The following is a 22,159-nucleotide window of genomic DNA, read 5'->3' as shown; positions in this document are numbered from 1 at the left end:
TTGATATTAAGGAGAAGAATAAGAGTTAACTGCTTAAAAATATTGTCCCCAATCAGGAAAACTAAATTTGCCATAAAGGGAAAGTAGCATCAATACATTGTACTTTGCTCCAAAATACATTCGACTGCAATTTAATTGAAAAGTGTTGGCATTCAGAGGGATCCTGGTGTCCTTGGACACAATCAGGATCAGATCTGGTCTCATCAAAGTGTATAAGGGTCTTGATGTGGCAGATACAGAGATAGTTTCCCTGCCAAAAATCAGGGGTCACAGTTTCAAAATAATGGACAGAGGTGACAAAATGTTTCTTCAGATAGAGTGTACAGAATGTTTGGAATTCTATCTAAGAAGGTTTTGGAGGCTCAGTCACTGAGAAGATTTAAGATAGATTTATGGAAGATAGAATTTTTAAAGATATTAATGAAATTGAAGTATGTGAGGTTAGTGTAGCAAAGTCATGTTGAGGGGAAAGATATCATGATCTTATTGAATGGTAGGGCAGACATAAGGGCATATGTACTCCTGCTATTATAAGAATAGAAATCTTGAACAGCCCCTTCAGCCCACTATGATTGTGTCATCTATGATGCCAAATTAAATAATCCCACCTGTCTGCATATGGTCCTTATTCCTTGCAATAAACTTTGGAGGCAGAATGCAATCTGCTGATGCTTTCATACTCAGGTTTATTATCACCAGCATGTGACATGAAATTTGTTAACTTAACACCAGCAGTTCAATGCAATACATAATCTAGCAGAGAGAGAAAAATAATAAGTAAAATAAAACATTGTAGCGATGTACTACATACAGAGCTAGAGACGACACGCAGTCGGTAAGTCGTTTCGAGACTAGTTTATTCAAGCTTCGCGGTGCTGGCATTTAATCCCTCGCGCCCGCCCTCTCCGGGCGGAAATGACGTCAGAGGTGCATTACCAAAGTCTCCCCCCGTGTGCTGGCTATTTGTGAGCCGGTTCGCCTGCGCAGAAAGTGGGTCGCCACAACATAATAAATAAACAAGTAAATCAATTACATATATCGAATAGATTTTTTAAAATGTGCAAAAATAGAAATACTGTATATTTTTTAAAAAGTGAGGTAGTGTCCAAAGCTTCAATGCCCATTCAGGAATCGGATGGCAGAGGGGAAGAAGCTGTTCCTGAATCACTGAGTGTGTGCCTTCAGGCTTCTGTATCTCCTACCTGATGGTAACAGTGAGAAAAGGGCATGCCCTGGGTGCTGGAGGTCCTTAATAATGGACGCTGCCTTCCTGAGACACTGCTTCCTAAAGATGTCCTGGGTACTTTGTAGGCTAGTACCCAAGATGGATCTGGGTAGATTTACATGTTTAGCAGTGCTGAGTGGGATGGATTTCCAGGCAAACCTTTTAGATAGATAGATACTTTATTCATCCCCATGGGGAAATTCAACATTTTTTCCAATGTCCCATACACTTATTGTAGCAAAACTAATTACATACAATACTTAACTCAGTAAAAATATGATATGCATCTAAAATCACCCTTTCAAAAAGCATTAATAATAGCTTTTAAAAAGTTCTTAAGTAGTTTACTTAAATACATTGAGTCCTAACCCCGGCACTTTAACATATCTTACTCCTGGCGGTTGAATTGTAAAGCCGAATGGCATTGGGGAGTATTGATCTCTTCATCCTGTCTGAGGAGCATTGCATCGATAGCAACCTGATATTGGGATATTAATGATATTGGGATGGGATAAATATGGATTGGAATATACTGCGGAGCAAAGACAGAGTCTCAGTTTAGATCTCACCAAAAGTGAATATAGGCTGATTAAGAAGATGGTGAATAACCCAGTGGTGGTGTGTTTGAGTACGTTAGGACGCTGAGCGATCTGAAGTTGGATTAGTCACCTGGACCAGATTGATTACACCCCAGGGTTCTGAAAAAGGCAGTTAAAAAGAGAGTGGAGGTGTTGGTAATGATCTTTCAAGCATCACAAGATTCTGGAATGGTTCCAGAGGACTGGAAAATTGCAATTGTCACTCCGTTCTTCAAGAAGGGAGTGAGGCAGAAGAAAGAAAATTATAGGCCATTTAGCCTGAATTTAGTGGTTGGGAAGATGTTGGAGTCTATTTTTAAGGTTTCAGGATACTTAGAGGCACATGATAAAATAGGCCAATTTCTTTAAGGGGAAATCTCGCCTGACTAATCTGTTGGAATTCTTTGAGGAAGTGACAGGATGGACAAAGGAGAGTCAGTGCATGTTGTTTACTTGGATTTTCAAAAGGCCTTTGACAAAGTGCTTAACAAGACGAGCCTGTGGCATTACAAGAAAGCGTGGATAGAAGATTGGCTGACTGGCAAAATTGGTTAGCTACCTGTGTTCCACAGAGGATGGTATTGGGACACTTCACGTTATATGTCAATGATTTGGATGATAGAATTTATGGTTTTGTGGTCAAGTTTGCAAATGATGCAAAGATAGGTGGAGGGGCAGGTAGTGTTGAGGAAGCAGGGAGTTTGCAGAAGGACTTGGACAGATTCGGAGAATGGGCAAAGAAGTGGCAGATGGAATACAGTGTTGGGAAGTGTATAGTCATGCACTTTGGCAGAAGGAATAAGGATGTAGACTATTTTCTAAACGGGGAGAAAATTCAGAAATCGGAGGTGCAAAGGGACTTGGGAACCCTTGTGCAGGATTCCTTAAAAGATTAATTTGCAGGTTGAGACAGTGGTGTGGAAAACAAATACAATATTAGCATTCAGTTTGAAAGGACTAGAATATTAAAGCAAAGATGTAATGCTGAGGCTTTATAAGGCATTTATCAGACTGCACTTGGAGTATTGTGAGCAGTTTTGAGCTCCTTATCTAAGAAAAGAAGTGTTAGCATTGGAGAAGGTTCGGGTGATATTAATGAGAATGGTTCTGAATGAAAGGGTTAATTTGAGGTACATTTGATGGCTATGGGCCTGTACTCACTGGAGTTTAGGAGGTGGCATGAATCTCATTACAACTTATTGACTATTGAAAAGCCTAGATGGAGTGAATGTGGAGAAGATGTTTCCTATAATGGAGGAGTCGAGGACCAGAGGGCAAAGCCTCAGAATAGAGGGATGACTCTTTAGAACGGAGATGAGGAGGAACTTCTTCAGCAGAGGATAGTGATCTGTGGAATTTATTGCTTCAGACAACTGTGGAGGCCAAGTTATATGGTATATTTAAAGCAGAGGTTGATGGTTTCTTGATTAGTCAGTGTCAAAGGCTATAGAGAGAAGACAGGAGAATGGGGTTGAGAGGGATAGTTAATTAGCCATGATGGAATGGTAGAGCAAATTCAATGGGCCCAATGGCTTAATTCTGCTTCAATGTCTTGTGGTCTCCTAGTGTAAGGTTGGTTAGTTGGTGTGAATCAGCCTTAATGTCAGGGGCAAATTGTAGCTGGTTGAGAACAACAGATAGGGGCAAAGGAGAAAGTATCTTGGAATGTGTATCGAAAACAGGATGTTCAAAGTTTGGCATGCAGTGGAGGATATGTTGGGACAAGTATAGACTTACTTAAGACTGGAAGAAGTACCTTGTGCTTAATCACGCAATGTAAATTTGCACTTGCATTGCATCGACTGGCAAGAGTGAAGGGGAACACTGATTCGACTGGGAAAGAAACCATTCACGCTGTTGTGAAATTGCCTCTCAGTTCTTTGTTTTAATTTGGCGTGTCACATTGTCGCAGCTCATACCATTCTGTGGCTAAGGTTTTGGGTGTGGATGAGGCGGTGTGGGTCACATCACAATATATGAGTATGGTCTGACATGTCATTACAAGACTGAGGGATTGCTCCTCTGTGACAGGCACTGAAATATGCCCCTGTCAACCTGCTCAGTAGGGAATGGGGACACAGTTTCTCCAGGTGTTAACTTGGCCACTGAGAAGAGTTTGTTTGCTTAATTGCCTTGTTTTTTAAGGGATTTACATTGTCTGGATACAATCACTGGACTGCAATTAATTCATTCTGTGCTTCCTGAGACATTCCTATGCACTTGGATGTCCTGTAGAATCTTAAAACATGTGAGGAGACTAATCAACCTCTCTATTCAATACAACCACATGCATTGCATTTATCTGTAGCTCTTCTTGGGATGTAAGCAGGCAAACGTTGCTTACAATACTTGATGGGAGTCAGTTCTGAGTAATAGAATTAAAAATTTAGTCTGTTGGATAATGCCTTTGGTCAATGTTAGCATCAGGGATGTAGGATGTTAAAAGGCACTAAATCAGAGCTATTTGGTCCGGTCCTTCATAAGAAGATTAAACAAATGGGGTTCCGAGGACTGGAGTTAATTTGTGAAAATTAACGTGAAAAGAAAAAGATTGGTCAAGACAAATGTAGGTCCTTTACAGTCAGCAACAGGTGAATTGATCATGAGGAACAAAGACATGGCAGACCAATTGAATAACTACTTTGGTTCTGTCTTCACTAAGGAGGACATAAATAATCTTCTGGAAATAGTAAGGGACCGAGGGTCTAGTGAGATGGAGGAACTGAGGAAAATACATGTTTGTAGGGAAGTGGTGTTAGGTAAATTGAAGGGATTAAAGGCAGATAAATCCCCAGGGCCAGATGGTCTGCATCCCAGAGTGCTTAAGGAAGTAGCCCAAGAAATAGTGGATGCATTAGTGATAATTTTTCAAAACTCCTTAGATTCTGGATTAGTTCCTGAGGATTGGAGGGTGGCTAATGTAACCCCACTTTTTTAAAAAAGGAGGGAGAGAGAAACCAGGGAATTATGGACCGGTTAGTCTGACATCGGTAGTGGGGAAAATGCTAGAGTTGGTTATCAAAGATGTGATAACAGCACATTTGGAAAGAGGTGAAATCATCGGACAAAGTCAGCATGGCTTTGTGAAAGGAAAATCATGTCTGACGAATCTTATAGAATTTTTTGAAGATGTAACTTGTAGAGTGGATAGGGGAGAGCCAGTGGATGTGGTATATTTAGATTTTCAAAAGGCTTTTGACAAGGTCCCACACAGGAGATTAGTGTGCAAATTTAAAGCACACAGTATTGGCGGTTTGGTATTGATGTGGATAGAGAATTGGTTGGCAGACAGGAAGCAAAGAGTGGGAGTAAACGGGACTTTTTCAGAATGGCAGGCAGTGACTAGTGGGGTACCGCAAGGCTCAGTGCTGGGACCGCAGTTGTTTACAATATATATTAATGATTTAGATGAGGGAATTAAATGCAGCATCTCCAAGTTTGCAGATGACACGAAGCTGGGCGGCGGTGTTAGCTGTGAGGAGGATGCTAAGAGGATGCAGGGTGACTTGGATAGGTTAGGTGAGTGGGCAAATTCATGGCAGATGCAATTTAATGTGGATAAATGTGAGGTTATCCACTTTGGTTGCAAGAACAGGAAAACGGATTATTATCTGAACAGTGGCCAATTAGGAAAAGGGGAGATGCAATGAGACCTGGGTGTCATTGTACACCAGTCATTGAAGGTGGGCATGCAGGTACAGCAGGCGGTGAAAAAGGCAAATGGTATGTTGGCATTCATAGCAAAAGGATTTGAGTACAGGAGCAGGGAGGTCCTGCTGCAGTTGTACAAGGCCTTGGTGAGACTGCACCTAGAATATTGTGTGCAGTTTTGGTCCCCTAATCTGAGGAAAGACATTCTTGCCATAGAGGGAGTACAGAGAAGGTTCACTAGATTGATTCCTGGGATGTCAGGACTTTCATATGAAGAAAGACTGGATCGTCTAGGCTTATACTCACTGGAATTTAGAAGATTGAGGGGGGATCTTATTGAAACGTATACAATTCTAAAGGGATTGGACAGGCTAGATGCAGGAAGATTGTTTCCGATGTTGGGGAAGTCCAGAACGAGGGGTCACAGTTTAAGGATAAAGGGGAAGCCTTTTAGGACCGAGATGAGGAAAAACTTCTTCACACAGAGAGTGGTGAATCTGTGGAATTCTCTGCCACAGGAAACAGTTGAGGCCGGTTCATTGGCTATATTTAAGAGGAAGTTAGATATGGCCCTTGTGGCTAAAGGGATCAGGGGCTATGAAGAGAAAGCAGGTACAGGGTTCTGAGTTGGATGATCAGCCATGATCATACTGAATGGCGGTGCAGGCTCGAAGGGCCTACTCCTGCACCTATTTCCTATGTTGGCATGGATACTGAGTAATGTACAGGAACAAGGGTCGTTTTCAGGTAGGCAGACTGTAATTAGTGATTGCCTCAGTGCTGGGACCTCAGCTATTTACAGCCGACTTCAATTACATGGATAAATGGATAGATTGTAATGTATCTGAGCTTCTGACATTACACAGCTAGTGGGAAAGTGAACTCGGAGAGGAGGATTCAATGATGCTGCAAAGATCAGATTACGTGAAGAGACATACTTAAAAGACATAATGAAAAGAAATACTTGGGGCAGAGGGAGTGGTTCAATAAACTAATTCCTGGGATTGCTGAATGGGTCTATGAGGAGAGATGAAAGGAGATGCCCATGAAAGGTATAAAATGCTGAAGGATCTTGACAGTTAAATGCTGGGAGCATGTTTGTCCCAAGCTGAAACCAATTGCCATTGTTTCAAAATAAAGGGATTGGCTATTTCTTCTCAATCTGATACAACAAACCTTTTATTCTGAAAGCGTGGAAGCTGAGCAAAAGGAACATATTGGATAGTGACTGAGGTTGCTGGATTCCTGGATAGTACATTAATTAATGGGTGTGGCAATCGTGCGATCAAAGATCAGCCTGATGATGTGGTGGAGCTGGCTGTAGGGGACAGATGCTCCATCAAAAATAACGCTGCAGGCCTGATTGATTCTCTATGGAGTCATGTTAGTGTAATATTGCTAAGCTTTGTTCTCATTTGTAACTGTTTAATTTTGACAACGGTATTTCAAAGAAGCAGTTAGGACATTTGAGATGATGTGTCTGGGAATAAACCCAAAAGCCGACTGATTGGAACATAAGGGATGTGGAATAGTGGGAGATCCCAGAGTTGAATAGCTTTCGTAAAAGGGAAAGAAATAAGGCGTTGTTACGTGCCAGTGGCGATTCATAAAGGCATCCACAGTGAACAGCTGTGTGTTCAGCCAAGTGCAGGTCAGTTCATTTGAAGGGTGGACACCAGCTGTCAGTGATATGAGAAGCTGTAAAGTGTCAAAGGTCTACACTTAGGCAGAAGCCTGCAGAGGGACCTCTGTGGAAGAGCAGAACCTTGGTTGGCATTTTTCCCAGAATCGCAGTACTCCATCAGGAGCACCGTCCCATAACAGGAATGTAGCAGTGGTTCCTGTTACTGCTGGCAACATGTTGCTGCTTTGCTGGTACTTGAAGTCTGCGATAAATAAAGATCAGATTAATTTTTAAAATGTACAGGTTTAGTCATGTCTGACTTGACAGGCCTGAACCCAGCTTGTACTTTGAACCACGGCACATCTAATTTTGATGAGTGCTGAAGAAGTTGCCTCCTTTTGGAGATTGTTAGAGGGCAGAGGTGAATGTTTAATGCAATAGGAGAACATGAAAACAAAAAAACTGGGTGTAAGAGTTGGTCATTCAACCTTTTGAGCCTGCTCCGCCGTTCAGTAAGATTTTCCTGCTGGGTTCCATTTTCCTCCACTATTCCCGCATCCCTTCGATGCCCAGTGTGGGATTGAAAAGTGTCTCCAGCTTGGAGCTCCAAGAATATTAAGCATTCTCAGGATAATTATCCCAGCCAGATACCAGTGCTTCCTTGTCCCACAGTTTAACAATTTCCATTTTCCTTGGAGGCATCTCATGTGTCCACGTGTAGGCAGAGACAGATCATTTTCCCTGGGGTCCTGCAGATTTCCCAAGCCAAGTACATATCTGCACCTTTTTCAAAGTTAGTGTTGAACCTGCTTCCACCAATAATGCATTATATCAATCTACTATATTTAAAGCAAATGTTCAGTTTTCTCCACCATTCAATCATGGGCTGATCCAATTCTTCCAGTCATCCCCACTCCCCTGCCTTCTCCCCATACCCATTAATGCCCTGGCTAATCAAGAACCTATCTATCTCTGCCTTAAATGCACCCAATGAGGGCCTCCCCAGCTGCTCATGGCAACAAATTCCACAGATTTACTGCCCTCTGACTAAAGTAATTTCTCCACACCTCCATTCTAAATGGATGTCCTTCAGTCTTGCCCTCTTGTCCTAGAATCCCCTACCATGGGAAGTAACTTTGCCATATCCAATCTGTTCAGGCCTTTTAACATGAGGTTCCTCCCTCATTCTCTTGAACTCCAGGGAATACAGCCCAAGAGCTGCCAGATGTTCCTCATATGGTAACCCTTTCATTCCTGGAATTATTCTTGTGAATCTTCTCTGAACCCTCTCCAATGTCAGTATATCCTTTCTAAAATAAGGAGCCCAAAACTGCACACAATACTCCAAGTGTGGTCTCACGAGTGCCTTATAAAGCCTCAGCATCACATCCCTGCTCTTATATTCTATACCTCTAGAAATGAATACCAACATTGCATTCACCTTCTTCACCACCAACTCAACCTGGAGGTTAACCTTTAGGGTATCCTGCACAAGGACTCCCAAATCCCTTTGCATCTCTGCATTTTGAATTCTGTTCCCATCTAAAAGTCTGTTTATTTCTTCCACCAAAGTGCATGACCATACACTTTCCAACATTGTATTTCATTTGCCACTTCTTTGCCCGTTCCCCTAAACTATCTAAGCCTCTCTGCAGGCTCTCTGTTTCCTCAACACTACCTGCTCCTCCACCTATCTTTGTACGATCTGCAGATCATTAATTCCATTGCCCAAATCATTGAAGTACATCGTAAAAAGCAGTGGTCCCAACACCGACCCCTGTGGAACTCCACTGGTAACCGGCAGCCAGCCAGAATAGGATCCCTTTATTCCCACTCTGTTTTCTGCCGATCAGCCAATGCTCCATCCATGCTAGTAACTGCCCTGTAATTCCATGGGCTCTTATCTTGCTAAGTAGCCTCATTTGCCGCACCTTGTCAAAGCTTTCTGAAAATCCAAGTACACCACATCCACTGCATCTCCTTTGTCTACTCTGCTTGTAATTTCCTATAAGAATTGCAGTAGGTTTGTCAGGCAAGGGTTTCCTTTCAGGAAACCATGTTGGCTTTGGCCTATCTTGTCATGTGCCTCCATGTACTCTGTAACCTCATCCATAACAATCGATTCCAACAACTTCCCAACCACTGCTGTCAGGCTAACAGGTCTAGAGTTTCCTTTCTGCTGCCTCTCACCCTTCTTAAATAGCAGAGTAACATTTGCAATTTTCCGGTCATCCGGTACAATGCCAGAACCCATCGATTCTTGAAAGATCCTCCTACCACGATAGAATAGACAGCTTCTTGCCATCTGTTCCACTTGATCTTCTTAGTTTTGAACAGCTCTCTTGAACTGCTGATTGGTGGACAAATGGGACAGTCGGCTCTGCTTTGGGTAAATGCCCAGAATGCAAATATTTCTATTACGTGAATGTGCATTCAAAATGTAGATTCATTTCCTCTCTCTGCTCACCGCGTGCCTTCCTGTTGACGGTGAAGGGAGGAGTCTATAGCTCCTGGAAAGTGTGACAGTTCAGACCACATCAAACATCTAAGTGTATTCACCTCCTGAAAGATGGCGTAGGAGACCTTTGTGGTGGCTGCTTTTCTAAATGTGAGTTTGTATTAATACACTGTTTCTGAGCTTCATCTTGATGGCCACCTTTGCATGTGGTTGCATCAAACAGTGTATCTAGCCTAATGCCACAGACACCAAATGTTATATTGAAATTCACCCTGTCCCTGGATGTACCTGACCTCTTTACTGTGCAACGTTCCAGTCAGTTGGACTTTGCATTACTACTTGTTCTTTGTCCTTAAATTTTTGTGAAAAAGCACCTCCAACCATGTCAATCAGGCAGTGGTCAGCACACACCATCTTGGAAGTACTGTGGGAGAAGGATGCAGTGAGTTCTATGGGATGGTTCCCTGAGCAGACCGTCCCAGATATTTGATGGAATGCCTCATCGACAGAACTCGCCAACAAGTACTTGGCTAGCGGTGAGAGGGGCCCTCCCTATCAGATCCTTCCTGTATGGACAGAAGTTCAAAGTAAATTTATTGTCAAAGTACATATATGTAACCATATATAACCCTGAGATTCATTTTCTCACAGGCATACTCAATAAATCCATAATAGAATAATAAACATAATAGAATCAATGAAAGACTGCACCAACTTGGGCATTCAACCTGTGTGCAAAAGATGGCAAACTGTGCAAACACAAAAATAAATAATAATAAATAAGCAATAAATATCGAACGTGCAATGAAGAGTCCTTGAAAGTGAGTCCGTAGATTGTGGAAACAGCTCAATGATGGGGCAATGAAGTTGACTGAAGTTATCCCCTTTAGTTCAAGAGCCTGATGGTTGAGGGGTAATAACTGTTCATGGACCTGGTGGTGTGAATCCTGAGGCTCCTGTAATTTCTTCCGGATGGCAGCAGTGAGAAGAGAGCATGACCTGGGTGGTGGGGTCCCTGATGATGGATGCTGCTTTCCTGTGACAACACTATATGTTGGTGTACTCGATGGTGTGGAGGGCTTAACCTGTGATTGACTGAGCTGTATCCACAACCTTTTGTAGGATTTTCTGTTCAAGGGCATTAGTGTTTCCATAGCCAGGCTGTGATGCAGCCTGTCAATATACACTCTACTGCACATCAGTAGAAGTTTGTGAAAGTTTTAGATGTTGAGCCAAATTTTCGTGCACTCCTAAGGAAGTAGAGACACTACTGTGTTTTCTTTGTAATTGCACTTGCACACTGGAGCCAAGACAGTCCCTCTGAAATGATAACACTGAGGAATTTAAAGTTGCTGATCCTCTCTGCCTCTCTTCATCTGATGAAGACTCACTAATGATCCTTGTTTCCTTCTCCTGAAGTCAGTAATCAGCTCCTTGGTCTTGCTGACAGTGAGTGAGAGGTTGTTGTTGTGGCACCACTCAGCCAGGTTTTCAATCTCCCTTGAATATGCTGATTCATCACCTACAGTATGATTCATCCAACGACAGTGATATTTCAGCAAAGTTGAAGATGGCATTGGAGCTGTGCTTTGCCACACAGACCTAGGTGTAAAGCAAGTAGAGCAGGGGGCTAAGCACGCAGACTTGTGGTGCACCTGTGCTGATGGAGATTGTGGAGGAGATGTTGTTGCCAATCTGAACTGACTGGAGTCTGCAAGCGAGGAAATTGAGGATCCATTGCACAGGAGTATTGAGGCCAAGGTCTTGAAGCTTATTGATTAGTTTTCAGGGATGATGGCATTGAATGCTGAGCTGTGGTTGATAAAGAGCATCCTGATGTATGTGTCTTTGCTATTTAGATGTTCCAGGATTGAATGTAGAGCCAAAGAGATGGCGTCTGCTGTGGATTTGTTGCCCTGGTAAGCAAATTGGAGTGAATCCAAGTTGCGCCCCAGGCAGGAGTTGATGCAGTTCATCATCAACCTCTCAAACCACTTCATCACTGTGGATGTAAGTGCTACTGGTCTAGTTTTTAACTAGAGGTTAAAAATCTAGATGAACACTCCAGCCAGTTTATCAACACAGTAGTTGGCCAGTTAACCCATCTGGGCCAATGTTTTTTGTAGGTTCACCCTCCTGAAGGCTACTCGCATGTTGGCATCAGACTGAAATCATGGTCATTGGGGCGGTGGAGTTCATGATGGTTTTGCCATGTTTTGACAGTCGAAGTGAGCATAGAAGGCATTAAGCTCATCTGGAAGTGAAGCCCTGTTGTTGCCTACATCACTTGATTTAACTTTAAGAGGTAATAGCATTCAAGCCCTGTCACAACCGTCAAGCATCCTTTGTGTTTAGTCCAGAATTGCCACTTCACCTGTGAGAAGGCTTTCCAGAGATTATACCTGGACCTCTTGTAACTTTTTTGGTTACCAGACTTGAACGCCTCTGATCTGGCCCTCAGCAGAGTGTGGATCTCATGGTTCGTCCAGGGCTTCTGGCTGAGGAAAACTCTGAATGATTTTGTGGGGACTACCACTGTTTTAATAAAGTCCATGACAACTGTGGTGTATTCATTCAGATCCACAGATGAGTCCTTGAACACGGCCCAGTCCACCAACTCGGAGCAATCCCGTACCCACTCCTCTGCCTTCTGCAACCACCTGAGCAAGTGCAGTGCTGTCAAGTCTGACAGAATGTTTCAGGATGTGGCCTGACATCACTACAGAGTTGAATCAGATTTTTTTGACCCCAAACTGCCGATTCAATGTGCAAAGTGTTATAATGAATGTACAATATGGTGGACATTGTTATGCCATCGCTGCACCGGTATTTCTGCTGCACAAAATTCTCTTCACTTCATCACACTCCATTCCAATATGCATCTGTTCCTTTCTCCCTCATATACAGTATTATCCAACTCTGCTCAGATATTTCCTATAATGGCAAAATCCACATTGTAACTACTGCAACACACACAAAATGCTGGTGGAACGCAGCAGGCCAGGCAGCATCTATAGGGAGAAGCACTGTCGACGTTTCAGGCCGAGACCCTTCGTCAGGACTAACTGAAAGGAAAAATAGTAAGAGATTTGAAAGTAGTGGGGGGAGGGGGAAATGCAAAATGATAGGAGAAGATCGGAGAGGGTGGGATGAATCTAAGAGCTGGAAAGGTGATTGGCAAAAGTGATACAGAGCTAGAGAAGGGAAAGGATCATGGGACGGGAGGCCTAGGGAGAAAGAAAGGGGGAGGGGAGCACCAGAGGGAGATGGAGAACAGGCAGAGTGATGGGCAGAGGGGAAAAAAGGGAGGAGGGGGGAAAATAAATAAATCAGGGGTGGGGTAAGAAGGGGAGGAGAGGCATTAACGGAAGTTAGAGATGTCAGTGTTCATGCCATCAGGTTGGAGGCTACCCAGCCGGTATATAAGGTGTTGTTCCTCCAACCTGAGTATGGCTTCATCTTGACAGTAGAGGAGGCCATGGATAGACATATTAGAATGGGAATGGGACGCGGAATTAAAATGTGTGGCAACTGAGAGATCCTGCGTTCTCTGGCGGACTAGTCTAGGTAAGTAGGTAGACTACTGTCTAGGTAAGGAAATTCCTCCTGTTAGGGAGCCTTGCCATATATCCTCTGAGACTTTTTTTTTGAAGAGGTTGCAGCATGTTTGATTTTGGATTTGTTCATATCAGCACTTGACGAGGGAAGGAAGAAATAGATCTGGGACAGTGTGAGATTGCTGTCGGTGTGAAACCTAGACCACAATACAGACTGGATGGGCTGATTGGTCTGAATTCCTGATTGTAATTTGTCTATAATTATTGTAACACTCCTTATCTAAGCTTGCAGGTGAAGGATGGTAACTGGAGTTGTTAAAGGATAATTGAGGAAGAGTTGGGAAAGGGAACTTGGTGAATCTGTTGATGGTATAAGTCTTGTCATTCACTTGCATTTCTTTACTTTTGTTTTTCTTTTCATTGTTGGTTTAGCTGCAGAGGAGCATTACATACCAAACTTATTGTCTGAACATTGTGCTGTTTCTGCAGAGTCATTGTTATGGCAGGGTTGCCAAGGGTGGAAGGATGTGGCAGCAGTAGAGGCTGCAGATGCTGGAATCTGGAGCAACAAACAATCTGTTGGAGGAACCCAGCAAGTTGAGCAGCATCTGTGGGAGAAGGAATTGTCCTTGTGCAGGGTTTTGACCTGAAATGCTAACAATTCCTTTTACCTCACAGATGCTGAGTTCCTCTGGCAGATTGCCTGTTGCTGGAAGGAAGTGGTTGTTGGTTGAAATTGGAAGCATTTGGCTTCTGGTACAGTCTAGGACTGTATCAAATGATCTAAAAAGCTTTAGTGTAGGGAAACTGCCTTGCGTTTTTAATTGGAAATCAAATACTGCATCTTCATTAGTGAGAAGATTCTAGCCCGATAGAGATAACTTGCTAGAATTCTATTGCAATTTTTGTCATGCAAGATGGGGAAACACTCAGCATTTTATACTAATTAACTGTGCAGAGCAGTTGTCGCATCTTTTTGCGCAGGGAGGACCAGAATGGAAATCCAAAACTATTCTAAGGGATGTTTACGTGTATGTGATAGTCCCAAATTTCCTGGGTGGCCTTAGTTACTTCAGTCCAACTATATTCAATGGAATCTATCAGTAGCAAACCAACTTTCTGTCATTTCCTGATACTTGCATTGGGAAATCTAGGGGCTGAGCCCTAGTTCACTAGTTCAGTCATTCCATTCATAACAGTGGAGAAGAACTGCTGCAAAGGAGAGGGGTAAATTTGAAGCAATTTGCCTTTTTATTTTGATATAATTGAGTTGATTTGAGTGTATAAGGATAATGTTTTCTAAAATTTGTTTTACTTTGAGAAATTGAATATTTATAGTTAAATTTATTAATAGTATCTTTAATGACGGTATTGTAATGTTTTTGAGGGAACAAGGACCGAGATCACAGGTATAAAGTAAAGGGAAGGAATGAATAGTGACAGGAGAAGAAACCTTTTTTTAAGACATAGGTTATAGTTGAAATCTGGAACACGCTGCCTGTGATGGCAGCAAGTTTCATTGTAGTCTTTTCTTAATCTATGGTGGGGAAAACATTGCCAGGCAATGGACATGGGGACCAGGGGCTAGAACGAGCGAGTTACTCTTATTGGGTTGTGAATCTTTGGAGGTTGCTCTGTGTTGTTGAGGTGGAGTCATTGAATATGTTTCAGAATTGCAGGTAATAGGGAACAGATAAGATCAGCCCTGATCTTATTTTTTTTTAAACTTTTTTTTTATTGAGTTTTCAAATAATTACAGAAATAAAAGAAAATATGAAAAAAAATATATATACCCCTCCCCCCTATGGCACAGTAGGCTAAAGCAGTTCAGTAGTCTCCTCCTGCTCCTAATTCTCATGTTATAATGTGCTGGTATGGGTGTCCACTGATATTTTATGAAGGAGCTGTTAAGCTCCTGAGGGAGGAAGACATTGGAACATGCATATAAGGGGTTAGATCTGAGTTCAAATTACCAGATAACAGTAGCTCAGAATTGTCAAATCCATACTCTGGCAATTGTAAAAATGTACAATAGTACTATCAAAAGAGTTAGCTAAATCATACAAGATTGGTATTTGACTAGATTTGCTTGGGCCTCACTGGATTTGTTGAGCAGGATACCAATTTCAGTTAAAAACACAAAATGCTGGCAGAACTCAGCAGGCCAGACAGCATCTATGGGAGGAGGTAGTGTCGACGTTTTGGGCCGAAACCCTTCATCAGGAGGGTTTCCTGATGAACTGATCTGGCCTGCTGAGTTCTGCCAGCATTTTGTGTTTTTATTTATTTCTAGCATCTGCAGATTCACTTGTGTTACCAATTTCAGTTAGTTGTTTCAGAAGTGATAATTTTGTTTGTGGTGTTGGTGAATCTGTCCTGAGTTTTCTCCCTCTGTTGCCTTCTTGCTAACCCAGTGTCGAGCAGGGAACTGGAAACGTGGTCAAGTCCAACCCTTCTAAAAGGCATCGCGACCGGCTCAACATAGAATTTGACAACCTACTGAGTCTGCTTCCAACCACTGAGGATGTTGCTGGGAGGTTGGACAAACTGTCCGTGTTGCGTCTCAGCGTCAGCTGCCTCCGTCTTAAAAGATTCTTTGATGGTAAGGGCTGTGGACTTTTGATATCTCAATTCATTGCGTGCTTTTGATAAACTGATCTCTGAATGCACTTTTAATTGAGTCATAGAAAACTTGCTATGCAGAAGGCCATTCAGCCAATTGTTCCTGTACCTGTCAAAAACAAGCTGCCCGGACTGACCCCACCTTGAGCACCATGTCCCTAGATCTGCAGCTCATACCTCTTCAAGTACTCAAGTATTGTATTAAGTCTAGTTCAAGTTCAAGTTTATTCTCATGGACGTACAAGCACAGAGTATAAATATCATGAAATTTAGCTTTTTGCAGCACAGTACAGTACATTACAAAACATAGGCAAACACAAGTTAACAAAGTTAAATTAACAAATTATACATGCATGTGAACAAAAATAAAATAAACAATGTCATTAGTGCAAGATTGTGTGAAAGAGAAAAAGAAATATACTCTGAGGGAGTATTGGGGTTTTTCAGTTTGGTTCAGGAACCTGATGACAGTGGGAAGAATTTGTTGTTAAACCTTGGCATGTGTCTCCAGGCTCCTGTACCTCCTATCTGATGGCAGCAATGAGAAGAGGGCATGACCTGAATGGTGATGGTTCCTGATGGACGTCACCTTGTTACCTTCCTGAGACCTATTGTAGATGTCCTTGGTCGGGATAGCTGTACCCACGATGGAACTGCCCGAGTTCCAAGTTACAGACCACCCTCTGTAGCTTCTTTCATTCTTTTGCATTGGAGTTTCCATTTTTTAATTGTACAAAAGTTCAATTCTTTTAACAATGACCAAATCTCTGCCTTCTGGTTTCTGACCCCACTGTTAAACAAAATAAGTCCCTCCTCTTTAATCCGTCTAGGGCCTTTATAATTTCAAACACCTTGATTAAGCCTCCCCCGGTCTCTTTTCTTACCCCTCTCCATCTAACCTTATGCTATAATATTTCAGGACTGGCAATATCCTTGTAAATCCCCCCTACACCCTCTTCATTGTGATTTCACCTTTCCAATAATGTGGTAATCAGAACTGTAGAGGGTATTCCAGCTATAGTTTAACAACTCCTGCACAGTTGTAATATAATCTCTCTCTCTTTCTCTTATATTATGTTTCAGATAATAAAGGAAAACATCTCTTCTGCTTTTTTCACCACTTTGTTGATTTGTTGTGCTATCATTAAGAATATGTGGATGTGAACTTCAAAGTTGCACCTCTCAATATCCTTCCATATTTTGTATATAAACAATAATCAAGGGGCTGAGTACTGACCTCTATGTAACATCCCCACTGGTAACACTATCAGACCTACATTCTGCTTCCTGTCACTGAGTCAGTTTTGGCTCTAATTTGTCACTAATTCTGGATCCCACAGACTGACTAGTAGCCTTTCTTGAGGAGCCTTGTTATAATCCTTTCATCAACCCTGTATATTACCTCTTTTAAAAAAAATAAAAAAAAAATAAATTTCAATCGTTAATCAGATATGACCTGCCCGTAATAATCTCACGTTAACTGCCCCTGATAGTACTTTCTATATAGTTTACATTATCACTTTGAATGGATTCCTATAGATTTTCCCACCATTGAAGTTATACTAACTTTCCTATAATTTATCTTTTATCCCTTAGTCTCTTTTTAAACAATGTGAATTCCTACATTCCTTTAATTCAGGAGGAACCTCCAATCAGAGTTTCTACAAATTTGTCACTTGATTCTCTTACTAGCCTGGGATCCATTTCATCCTGGCCTGGAAATTTATCCAACTTCAAGGATGTTAAACCCCTTAACATTTCTTCTTTTACTCTTTTTATCCCATCCTCAACTACAAAATTGCCACCATCAACTTCTCTTCTGAAGGTAGTTGCATCCAAAATACCCAAGCTCCACACACAGTAAGTCGTTAACAGGTCTTGCTCCTTTTCCTCTTTATGTAGATAAAGCATTTTTAGATTTTCTTTGACCTGTCAGTGCTTTTTTTTTCATGCCTCTTTGCCTTCCTAATTTCCCTTTGAATTTCACTCCTATACTTTATAAACTCTTGTATATATTATACCCACACTGCCAGGTTCAGGAACAATTATTACCCTCAACCATCAGGCTGTTGAACCAATGGGGACAACTTCACTCAACTTCAATCACGCCATCATAGGTTCCCACAACCTATGGACTCTACACCTCATGTTCTCTATTTATTGCTTATTTATTTATTATATTTCTTTCTTTTGTATTTTCAGTTTGTTTTTTGCACATTGGTTGTTTGTCAGTCCTGTTGGGTGCAGTCTTTCATTGATTCTATTGTGCTTCTTCGATTTACTGTGTAAGCCCATAAGAAAATGAATGTCAGGTTGACTTGTATGCACTTTACAATAATTAAATTTAATTTACTTTCACTAATATTGAGCTATGGTGTCCTGATGGGCTTCATTTCTTTGCATATCATGTTCCTCTCTCTGCAACTTGTCACCTGGGCTTCAAAATTTGGTAGCTACACTTGATTCATTTTGGGAACATTTTTACACTGGGACCTTTCTATCTCTCTCTTCCTCTGAGATCAACTTATCCACAGTGACTGTTTCCAATATAGTTTTTCTGATATCACTACTTCTCAATCTAGTAAAATTGTCCTTGCCCCAATGTATCCTCTGCTACCTGTATCTTTTTTCCATAAAGATGTCACATGCGCGCACACACACACTTTTCCAGGATACTGATGAAAACTTGAAATAGTACTGTGCAGTACTTTAAGCCACGCAGAGCAAGCAGGAAGGTGTTAGTTTTAGTGCTTTGGAAAGACATCACCTCTGACAGTGACATACCATCTCAGCACTGCAATGGAGTTTCAAACTACATTTTGTGTGCAAGGCTCTGAACTCAGGACCCTCTTGACTGAGAGGTAAGAGTGCTAACTCGATGATGTTGATCGACATAGTGTATGGCTGGCTGCTAATCACTGAGGATATAAACCCCATGATAAATTGTTAGGAGCAGGATTCCAGTTTATGGAACAACAGTGGTCACTGGATTCCCGTAGGATTATTTCATTGTGTAGAGTGAGTACGTGGAGCTTCTCCAATGGTCCAAGCTCCAGGGAAGCCTGACTGAGGAAGTGTCTTGGACATAGTTTAGAACACCCAGACACAGCAGTTAAAACTGAACAATTTTAAAAAATAACCCTGCCACTTTCCCTCTCACCATGAAAATATCGGATTTTTAAAAAAAAAATGTGTAGAATTCCACTCAAAAGTGAAATCTGTCACATTTCTCTAAATTCAAACAACATCCAGGATTCTGCCTTGAGTCTAAATTGAACCCGCCCTCTTACATTGTTCCCTGGTAACCATTGGAATCTAGCCAAAAGGATTGTACAGTGAGTGACAGCCTGCTATTTAACTGTGAAAAGCATAGGCAGCAGAGCTGTTGTCCACAGCATTCCCATACAGAGGTGATGACCCCAAGGTCTGGGCATTGTGCTCTTTTCTTTCCATCTCTCTCTCCCTCCTTCCCTCAAATTATGTTAACAGTTTTATCCACACTCTAGAAAAAAAAGTTTCAGCCCTGAAAGAGTTAATCTGGCGGAGATTACCTGTTCTGTGCACTGGAAAGTGTGGTGTGTAACAAGGAAGGAGTTGTCACGAAATATTGATTTGTGTTGGACTTTGCAGTTCTCAGACTGAGATTTCTTTGTGCAAGGGTGCGATCTGTAACATAGATAAGCAAGTTTCAAGATCTCGGAATAATGGCATCTTTTCTGTAGGTAAAGGCTAACGTTGTTTAGTTGCATTTCCGGGTAAGGACCAAGTTCAATAGCCTGTGCTGTTCCCTGGGAGAATTTGCTAATACACTAGCAATTTGTATTGTTGCCCCTCAGCCTGTATCTGCGTCAGTGTCTGTGTTCCACCCAGTTGCCATTGTCTCCATTGTTGATTCACTATATCTCTGTGTCACAGTCTGAATATTCATATTTATTGCCCTGAAGCATGCCTGTGCCCTTATCGGATTGTCTGTGTCCCCTTTTTTATGTCCATGCTGTTGCCTGTCTCCTTGTCTGACAGTCCGTATCTGTGGCCTTGGGCGTGATCAAGAATGACTTGCTTTCACTCCCATTTTGTGGGATCCTGGATGATTGAAAAGTTCTGTGTGGGAGCCACAGACTAATCCACAGATAAGGCAGGAGCTGGCTGAGGGAACGAGATGTTCTACCATTTTCACGAGACTTTATTTTCACCAGTTGAACGGACTTGAGGTGCTCAGTGCCATCCGTGATATTTTTGTCCTATTTTGAATTGAACTGGACCAGCAATTCCCATGAGTCAGTAAGGATGATATACTTTTCTATGGAATTTGAAAGACAACCTTAAGTCATTTCCTCTGTCCTCAGTTTCTTTGTTTGTCCTCTGTCTGCTTTGCAGTGACATGCAAGTTGTGATTCTCATCATTGGGTCCACTTCAGACCCTGTTCCAGTGCAGATTGGGGTCTGTGTCATCCAGCCCTTCCAATGTTCCTTGTTGCAGTGCTGCACCTCATCTCCAAGCTCCTGCTGGTGTGGGGTTCATCCAGTAGAAGAAGAGGGAATTGTACTATGTCCACTCCTGAACCAAGATCACTCCATCTCTATTTGTTGAATTGCAGGATACAGGCAGTGCTTATGCAGAATAATGCTCAGAGGCTGAGCTCCAATCATTTGCTGACATTCATAATGTGAAAGAATGAGCCTTGAATTTAGCAGCCAAAAAATTCAAGACCCTAACAGCCTTTTATGCTATAAAAGTTCAAAGTAAATTTATTATCAGAGTGCACGTGTCACCATATACAACCCTGAGATTCATTTTCTTGCAGGCATACTCAAAAAAAATCCATAATAGAATCAATAAAAAAAACTACACCAACCTGGGTGTTCAACCAATGTGCAAAGGACAACAAACTCTTCAAACACAAAAATAAATCATAATAAAAAAATAAATAAGCAATAAATATTGAGAACATGAGATGAAGAGTCCTTGAAAGTGAGTCCGTGGGTTGTAGGAACATTTCAGTGATGGGGCAAGTGAAGTTGACTGAAGTTATCTCCTGTGGTTTAAGAGCTGATGGTTGAGGGGTATTAACTGTTCCTGAATCTGGTGGTGTAAATCTTAAGGCCCCTGTACCGCCTTCCTGATGGCAGCATTGAAAAGAGAGCATGGCCTGGGGTGATGGGGGTCCTTGATGATGGATCCTGCTTTCCTGAGACAACGTTTCATATAGATGTGCTCACTGGCGGGGAGGGCTTTACCTGTGATGGGCTGGGCCATATCCACTACTTTTTGTAGGATTTTCCATTCAAGGACATTGGTGTTTCCATACTAGGTTGTGACGCAGCCAGTCAATATACTCTCCATTACACATCTATAGAAGTTTGTCAACATTTTAGATGTCATGCTGAATTTTCACAACTTCTAAGGAAGGAGAGGTGCTGCCGTGCTTTCTTTGTAATTAACTTGTGCTGGGTGGGGGGGGGGGGAGGGGAGAGAGAGAGAGAGAGATCTGTCTGTGTATCTAAGAACTTGTCTGTGAGAGAGTGTGTGTCTGTTTGTGTGTTGGTGGGAATTGACTGGCCATTTGCTATTATTTTTTTCCAGATATTCATGTTCATTTTACAGATTCATCTGCTTCACTGTCTCATCGTTTTCAGCTGATGCTGTTTAGTCAAGCCTTTCGTGCCAAAGTCGAGCTTGGATGAGAGCCAGTGATTGTTAATGGCAGATTGAGGAATGTAGGGGCCAATTTGTCTGTGCTGATAGAGTTCATCAGAGTTATCTTGTGACAGATTATCTGGAGTATTGTGCCTTTTTCATATTTGTTTCAGCTGGTTTAGTTTCTGCCTTTGAATCACCCAACAACTACCCATGCACACTACTAGTGAGAATCATTGGTGAACTGTTACTTTGGAGTCAGTGATAGAAATTGTTGGTTAAGTTTCCCTCCTCCCCCCCCCGTTCCAGTGCAGGGCCAGTTAATTTATCTCCATCAAACCCAGGCCAGAATTGGGCCTATTAGCTATGATGAAGTGGACACTTGAGCCAAAAGAGGACCCCTTCTGATTTCCCCCTTTAAGTTTTGCCCAGCAGACTAAAGAGTGAGTCAACTCTACCTTGCCCTTTCTTCCCTATCAGATCCCACCATCTGCAGCATTTTGCCCCCTCCACCTCTTGCCTCCCAGCCTTTGTCACTACCTCCACTCTCCCCTCCTCCATCTGCCTATCCTCCTCACCTGGATCCAACTATTGCCTACCACCCCTTTCTCTCAACTCTATACTATCTCTCCTCCATCTCTCAGTTCAGATGAAGGGGCTCAACTTGAAGCATCAACTGTCTATTTCCCTCCACAGATGCTGCCTCCCCCATTAAGTTTCCCCAGCATCTTGTTTATTACTCCAATAATCTTCATATCATCCTACCTGGCTTGGTGCAAGTTGAAGGCACAGTGCAGAGAAGGATT

At 42.1% G+C, this 22,159-nt stretch overlaps 1 protein-coding gene across 1 annotated transcript in view; it reads left to right on the top strand.

The window, feature by feature from the left end:
• LOC140741178 (aryl hydrocarbon receptor-like) overlaps positions 1-22,159 on the top strand; it is a 133,260-nt gene that overhangs the window by 25,829 nt on the left and 85,272 nt on the right. Inside the window, exon 2 of the mRNA XM_073071048.1 lies at positions 15,508-15,695. Coding sequence (XP_072927149.1) covers positions 15,508-15,695 — 188 coding nt within the window. The remainder of the gene's footprint in view (positions 1-15,507; positions 15,696-22,159) is intronic.

This window comes from Hemitrygon akajei, chromosome 18 (genome assembly GCF_048418815.1).
Source record: "Hemitrygon akajei chromosome 18, sHemAka1.3, whole genome shotgun sequence".
NCBI lineage: Eukaryota > Metazoa > Chordata > Chondrichthyes > Myliobatiformes > Dasyatidae > Hemitrygon > Hemitrygon akajei.
The sequence above is the reverse complement of the archived record's forward strand: the minus strand, read 5'-3'. Positions and strand labels throughout refer to the sequence as shown.